General features: G+C 33.8%; 1 protein-coding gene across 1 annotated transcript; it reads right to left on the reverse strand.

Annotated features, from left to right (window-relative positions):
* Positions 1 to 374: 374 nt before the first annotated feature.
* On the reverse strand, positions 375 to 7,462 carry LOC148625426 (uncharacterized). The gene is made up of 7 exons (XM_088568952.1): positions 7,323 to 7,462; positions 4,968 to 5,102; positions 4,501 to 4,669; positions 2,241 to 2,555; positions 1,739 to 1,922; positions 1,146 to 1,246; positions 375 to 913 (listed from the first exon to the last, which is right to left on the reverse strand). The coding sequence occupies exons 1-7, from the start codon at positions 7,373 to 7,375 to the stop codon at positions 641 to 643; spliced, it is 1,230 nt and encodes a 409-aa protein (XP_088425078.1). The 5' UTR covers positions 7,376 to 7,462; the 3' UTR covers positions 375 to 640.
* Between the last annotated feature and the right edge of the window lie 1,040 nt (positions 7,463 to 8,502).

Consider the following 8,502-nt stretch of genomic DNA (forward strand, 5'->3'; position numbering starts at 1 on the left):
GACTGCTAAAAGTATTGGTGGTTATAAAAAATTAAAATGTGTTAGGAATTACGCTCTTTATAGTATTGAAAAAATATACAAACTGATACATACTCTATGCCAGTTTAGGCTTATATCCTCTTGAATTGACTTCCAAGGCATGAAGACTAGTTAAAAAATACAGCTTTGTTTGTACACATATCTGCCATCCATTAATTAAAAAAAAAAATCCAAAATCCAAAAAGATAAGAAAATGGCTTCTTTCTATCAAGACAAACATTCTAAATTTTTCAAATCATTGAAAAACATTCTGAGTTCTGATACAGAATCTAACAGATAGACAGGTAAACATCAAATCGTCCCTCAAAAGACCAACATATGAAAGCATAAATAAGTTAGCTACTTGCATATTTTATTTGAGGAAGTGATTCAATTGGAAGTTTGGGTATTTGTTATTTAGTCATTTGAGCATCCGGTAGATCGACAAACATCGAATTGCTATGTTGGCAAAATTGCCCGAATTATCTTTGTGTCCTATTAAACATTTGATATTTTTATACCAGACTTATATTTCACAGTGCCGCCACTTGCTCACTTGCATGTCCCTCTGATAGGCTTCTCTTGGCCTTATAGCGAGGAAAGTCTCCACAACTTAACTTTTTCATGATCTTAATTTTCTTGACCTTTTGCCTCCTTTCCGTTTTGATTTTTTCTTTCTCAATTTCATTGTTTCTCTTATTTTCTTAGAAAGAGTTTTCAGTTGTCTTTTCAGTGATTTGGTATATTCTCTCTTCCCATTAGCTGTCGACTTGTGAGTAGAGCTTTCTTGGCTATACCATTTTGATCTAACCGTGTGGATGTCCGTCTGAATTTTGATTAGCTCCCTTTTAATATAAGGTAAACCGGAACATTCAACAACAAATATTTTCTTGCACTGTGAAAAGAAAGCATTGACTGAGATAAGGCAAATGAATCAGAGCAAGTCACTGATGGGTTGTATTTGATAAGTTTAAATCTTATCTGAACGTTTAAAAAATTGCTAGCGTTGGCATCACCTGCTATTTTTGCATTTCACCTCAAAACAGCCATTTCATTAACTTATAGAGTCTATTTTAAGTATATCCCACCACTAAACAATATGAAACATTTATAACGTGATTAAATACCTTTCTTGAGAGCCTTTTGAGTTTCTTTAAAGTCGCTTCTATTTTAACCTCTTGTTCACTTGCTTTCTCCCAAGTTCTTTTCTCCACCTCAGTTTCTAGACCTGTTTAAAGTAAAAGATTAATAGACCTACCATCCGCTTAAAATCATGTACTGAATTTTTACCGATGTGTTTGAAGGAGATGGGATGTTCTCGCTAAAATACAGTTTCTCTGTTTGTTTTTTTAATAGACATGTGAGCTACATGCCGTCAAAGTAGTTCTATAATCTCAATTTCAATTTAAACTTTATTAATGAGCAGTTGATATCCAAAGCATTTTTTTTCTTCTTTGTTTTGGTATGGTGTCCTATTTATTCAAATACGGTCTCTTTATACATATACTTTGGCATATGATTCAATGGAGACCCAGTAAGTGGTTACATTTCAGGAAAAAGGGATACTAAGCTATTTTGGTAAGTTTTACCCGCAAATGCACGAAATTAAAAAAAAAAGATTCAAACAAATACGTGGGTGCAAATCATCAAAACTTCCCTCGCTTGGACCCGACACTATGATTAAGATATCCTTTCCTTGTAAGGTCCCATCGTATCTTACCTGAGCTTGTATAGGGCATTAAACCATACTGCAGGTGTGGTTTGATATGTTGCTTTAGTATATCATAACGTATGTGATCAATCTCAGATTCAAACTCGGCAACTTTGAAGACGGCATCGTTTATCTTTGTACTTTTGTACCTTAGTAGTTCATAATGCTCCTTTGCAGTAGACAATCGTATTAGCTAAATAAGAAAATTAAAACAAGACTGAATGATGGAATAAGATGTATGGGTCATAGTCATGTCAAACGTTAACAGATTTGTCAGATTTCTTTAGATTATTTTAATACATAGATGTAGTATGCACACGACAAGGCATAGTGTATTATAGGGAAAAACTTATTTCTCTGTAGGTAGATAGCAGGCACAGTTTGTCACAATATGCACAAGCACCAAACCAATTACATTGGTTGATATACTACAATGCTTTTGCTTATAAAGTATTGTTCTAGCACATTAAAATGAGTATATCAAGTTAATCTTCCTTTATGAGTAATCTACCTTTAATGTTGAAGGTTTCCCAGCACTATGAATTGCGTTATTAAGAAATGATGAAAGGTGTTGGAATCTGTTGGAATTTGCTTTTAAAACCCCTATTTGCTTCTCCGATGAGTATCTCATTTCTAGAATCAGCACTTCGATCGTACCGTAAGATCGTGATTGGAGGAAGAATTTATCCTCAAAACGATCCATGACAGCTAATGGCACCTTTCTTCCACCTCGCCGCATCCATTCTGATCTTGCACTTTGATAATGTTCTATATATGCCTGTATATAAGTTTTTGGACCAAAATTTAGCACCTCTGCTATATCAACCTACAAACACATACAAAGATAATTATCATGGTTATTAATTAACACATTTATATCACTTTCACACGAAATCCAAATAAAATACTATAGTAATATCTGTGGTCCTTTTCACAAAAAATCGTAAGTGTAAAATTAGTCGTAAGTTATGACGTCACAATATTTTTATTTACTATGACGTCATAACTTACGACTAATTTTACTCATACGATTTTTTGTGAAAAGAACCACGGATTCGTACAAAATTATAGAACATAAAAAAGTAGATGTGGCATGATTGCTGTTGAGATAGCCATCCACCAAATGCCAAGCAACGAACAATTACACTTCTACGCCAATGATAGCCAAACCCATACGATAAAGGAAGCTGTAAATGACTCCGAAATAAATGATATGAAACTATTCATAAAAGACGAGAATCGACCTAATCTTTAGAAAAAACGTAAATCCTCACCTAACCTGGGACAGTGGAGGGAAAATACAACAATAAAACTATAAAAATCTGTCGAATTCGGATTTAACTCTTGAGATCGATACAGAATACAAATGCCTTAACAAATAGCACAAAAGACAACAAATTGTACCAAGATTGAAATAGTACTCGCTGTTTCTGTAGGCAAGTTCAAAATCCAAAAATAACTTGATAAGCACACCTGTAGTTTTTTCTGACAAAAGTATCAATAAAAACATGTCCAACAGGATTTAGTGGAAGTCTTCATTTTATTAAACAGCGGCAAAAAGTTCATATACATGTAAAAAAAATGAAAATATATTTATCAGCCGCACCATTTTCACTGGATTAAAGCATGTTTTCGTGAAAATACTCTATTGCTGTTGAATCCCATCTTTTACATGTAGACAGGGGAAAGACAGAAAACTGCAAGGGTACGTTAATGAGCAAATATAGTTTACAGACCACCAATTCAACCAATGAGCGTTTGGAACGTAGTCCTACGCAGAAATACCCCCTGTTCCTCAAAGTGATGTGGAAAAAGTTCTCATTTTATTTTAAAAATTTAAACTGTTTCTGAAAGGAAAAACATTTCTGTACATTTAATAGGTGCGTTTTGCTTCCTGTAGTGTGAAGCCTAATCTCCATAATGATTTCTATATATGCCCAACACTGGGATTTCCCATGCTATTTATAGACCCTTCACTTCCGGTGACCAGTACTGCACTGCAAGTCTGCTAACCCCACATGCCATTCTGAGGATTATGAGCTGACATATGTAGAATTATGCTGATATGTAGTCATTTGCAGGTTAAAGTTAAGGTAAAGTCCAGAGAAGCCATTGAATATTGTGAAATTAGCATTGAAGCCTATGGAAAGTGGAATTAGTGGTTTCTAGCCTATATACATTGGTGCATCCGTAATTAAGACATAGAGAAAAAAATTAATCGGAATACCGGTAACTCCACTTTTAAGTAATTTTCTAATTTATGTTCTCGATAAAGCACTAAGTCGGAACAGGACATACTAGCTAGAATGTCGTGACACAAACAGGCAGTATACACGATCGTTAGTATCAAGTTTAATTTGCGGTTCCGTTAAATTATAGTCGTTCTTTGGTGTAAATTAAACTATTTGTTATTTAAGAAATAACTCCATTTTATCATTATTTTACCACTGGTCGGTTGTTTATGTCGCATTGTTTTACCCAGGGCGATAGCGAGGGGTTAAATAACGACATAAATGGCCAGCCCGTGGCACAACTATGATAAAATGGAGTTTCCGTGATTTATTTCGATTCTAATAGGACTAGTTTCTTCATATTTTCGAAAAGACGCAGCCTATGTGTTGCACGAAATGTTGGTCATGTGTTTATCACTTTTTTACCTTGGCTGTGTTCTAAAAAGCTTTGAAGCACGTCATATTAAAATCAACGATACACGTTTTGCCAAAACTCAGAAACCACGAACGGGTATAACAAGACCAACAGTATTTACTTACAGCCAGACAATCTTTCCCATCATTCAGTAAACCAAGTACTGACGAGGACCGACCACCACAGAGACCTATGGAATCAAAAACATCTTTGATGTGGCGAATTTGGAAGAATCTGGTATCGTTTGTGCTAGTCATTGTGTGTGCCACAGGACCTCTCTTTGGAGGAAGGGAACTGAAAAAAATGCAATGTATACATTATTATGTTTTTTTTGTTTTTTGTTTTTGTCTTGCGCTGTTGTAATTAATCCTTTACTTATCAATATATTGGCTTTTACGATGAAAACAAGACAAAAAATCATTACAAACAAATGAAATTCACTTCTTCTTAATTTACATAATACTTGTCTGTTTTAAAGCATTTGTTGACAAACGATTAAAATTAAAATATGAAAAAAATATTTTCATCTTAACTATTGTACTTTCTATCAGAAAAAAAAAACAAGCACGCTAAAAAAAACAAAAAAACTAACCATTTCTTTTGTACATGAAGGCCAGGAAATAACTCCTCCATTCTATGTACACAGTGTCCCAAGTCTATCGACTTAATGCTCGGAACTCTTCGTGAATACTCGTATGCGTTTATCTCAAGTTTCTCACCCTGTGTTCTGAAACATAACTTGTACTCGAAGAGATTGGTTCGTGTATTCATATTGTGGTGTTTTATTGTCGTCCCTTATTGTGGTATGAACATGCATTTGCTGCAGCTGGTTTCAATCAAATTTGTAAAAGCTATCAACCTCCACATGCAAACAATATTACCACACTGTCGTAGTGGTTTAAATAAATAAAAAAAAAAAAAAAAAAAAAAAAAAAAAAAAAAAAAAAAAAAAACAATATGATAAATCAAATCAGAAGCTAAACCAAACAAACATAAACATAAACACAGGAACTTCAACAAATCAAGAATAATAATACAAAAAAAAAACAAGAAAAACAAAAGCATTTTACAAGAATTGTATGTTAGAAGTATTCAGTAAGGTTTGGCGTCTGGCGAATAAGTCACTGCAATAAAACAAACCATTGTTTGTTAAAACGAAGAAAAAATACGAAACAGTAAATATGTTATTTGAATTATCCATCGGAGTTATTCTCATCAGTTGCACTTATTCACCCCTTCTTGAGATTACGCCAAAATGAGGCTTGTTAAACTATTAACAAAAGAATGTTTAATGGGATTTTCAATAGCAGGTTGTAAAATATCTGAACTACGCCAAAAATAATTTAGCAAAATGCCAAAATTCTGTGTTTGCAGTTTTTAGCGGGAATGAAACGCATTGATTGGAATAAAGTTGGTCATAAAGTTGCATGCAAGCAGTCCAAAGAAGCATTGAAACAAGATGATATAACTTCATTGTGAACTCTTGCACGGCAAGACCAAAACTATAGAGGAACATTTCTTATCAAAGACGGCAACTGCATGCGTGACAAGAGGACTGAGGAACACCTTAAGTTGCAGAAATATGTTTTGATACGGACAGGACTTTTCAAATTGTCTTCATCATTTTCAGGAGAATTAATTGTCTTTACAAATAAAGAAAATTCTAAGATGATGTTATTGTAGAAAGAGTAGCGTTTCCTCGTCAATGTACTAAACATCTCCATATAAAGAGCGGCTACGTAGAGCTGGTATTCTTAAATTTCATACTTCGAACACAAATCATAAATTTCTATTGGATAAGTATTTATGTGTTATTTTGGTCAATTCCTTTCCCCTCCATCCCCTAAAAATTATTGGTAGTTACGATATACCACCCCGTCACGATGTATCTCCCTCTTGACCGGAAATGCCTTTCCTTATCCTTTTCGTTTTCATTTAAGACGACTTTAATTAGATAAAATGAATAGTGGAAGAGTTCATTTTTATTGTTGTTGATTTATTTATAATGTTACAATACTTGTAAATTTCAGTTCAGTAAGACACTCACTCTATCTCAGGTATTGCAACAATTACACTTGAGTTTATTAAAGGTAAAGTACATATGTATAAAAGTAGTATATATTAAAAAGGGTATTCAGTTAAATATAACACATATTGTCTGCAGCAAAGGGTGAAACACCGAGTAACACATTCAGAAAATATATCACCCTCGACTACGTCTCGAGTGACATATCCTCCTCGTGAGTTACTTCGGCGTATCACCCTCTATTGCAGGCAATATGTATATACATGTAACATCTTATAATTCGGGACACATCTTATGCTAGCTTCAAACTTAACCTACTAACGTAAAACATGCCAAAAAGTGACAAACGACATTCAAACGGTGTCCACCTTTTTAGGTCTGGTCAATACTTATAGGGTGTGTCAAGCATGGAATCCTAGAACCAATAGTTTGTCAATGGACGGAAATGAAATAACAACAATGATTGCTCTTCAGTGTCCATCAGCCAACGCACTTAGGGAACAACCATTTGATTCGGGGGTGGGAGCAGGCAAGTTTTGTTGGATCAGAATATTTATTTTTTTGAAATTTCAAGGGTCAGAAAATTTATTTCCAAAATTATTCATTTCCATTTCATTGTATGAAGTATCTGGACTGAGGTCTGAAAATTTATTAATTTACTATGAGGTGCATTTAGGCCAGAATATTTATTTTTAATTTTTTCAAGACCAGAGATATTTATTTCCAAAAACTGCAAGCCTACCCCGTCAGAATCAAATGGCCACCCCCTTACATTGAATTTTCTACTAACCCCATACCATATATTTTTTTTAAAGCAAAGGAATATTTCAATAAAAATGAATAGAATTTATGTAAAAAAAGTTAAAAATTGTCATGAAAAAAAAATACTTATTTTTTATTTTTGCCAGTATAATTGCCTACCTTACAGAGAATGAAACTAATAGCACAAACAGTGTGTGTAAAGTTAACTCCATGTCTAAATCTGATAATCTGGTTTTACGTTGTTTTATCGTAAGCACGTGTTGTGGTGTTTATATACACTCGGACGAATGCCAAAATATGAATTTAAGTAAATTCAATCCCACAGTGACGCTTGTTTGGGGGCGAGGTTATTCCAATGAGGTACACCGGGATCAGAGGGTGCACTAATTAATAGAATAAACGTAACTTTACTAACAGGTATATTTACACTACTTCATTCATTTATATTTATCAGTCATATCTATCTAACTATACTGTGCATTAAAAATAAAATAATACAATCAAATATTTGAGTTAAAACAGAGTTACACTTATCTTACTTTTCCCTAAGTTAATCAATTTAACATAAAGACTCTGTGGACTAACAAAGAAAGCAGGTAGCTCTATGTTTTTTTCTTTTTATCACAAAAATCATCCGCTTATTAAAGAGGGTTTCCAATTTTCGAAATCCCGATCAGCGAAGTGGTCAAAGGAGAATAAAGAAGTATACAATCGACAGAAAAACTTGATGAAATACTTTAAAATAACAAAAATTTTGTGTATTTAAAGTGACATCTATATCTTTTTAGAGATTACTTGTCATAATTTGCATAACTGAATATATTATAATTGGTAAGTGGGTGTCGCGTGGTTACTTCCTAGGCATCAACGACACTCATATTACATCGGAAACGGTGGAGATAGAAAAAAACAAAGCATTGAATAAGACTACAATATGTTGACTTAGTTATATACTTATAAGTTAGATCTCGACTAACTTCCCAGTTCAATACGGTTACAGTCATCACATCCACATAGTCTTTATCCCCAATCGCTAGATCGTTCTAAATTTCCTGGACTTGTTCATTGGCGTTACACGTAACAGTTCTAATGTGAATTCCAAGATGCAAAAACATTTTCGCTAGCGAAGGGTAATGGTCCTAAGGAGGCGGAAGGACTATAACACTTAGGTGTATAGCATATATGTAACTTAATCAATTTTTCAACCTACAATTCTTCCTAAGAAACGACAAGAACCCCATTCACGTGTGTCTAGACTATTAATACAGCGAAAGAGGTTGATATTCCACCCCTGGTATCAAATAAGGAAATATCTTACCAAGGGTGTACATGCCCACAA

Source organism: Perna viridis, chromosome 2, assembly GCF_037379345.1.
Source record: "Perna viridis isolate PV_CMFRI_1.1 ecotype Kerala chromosome 2, ASM3737934v1, whole genome shotgun sequence".
Classification (NCBI taxonomy): Eukaryota; Metazoa; Mollusca; class Bivalvia; order Mytilida; family Mytilidae; genus Perna; species Perna viridis.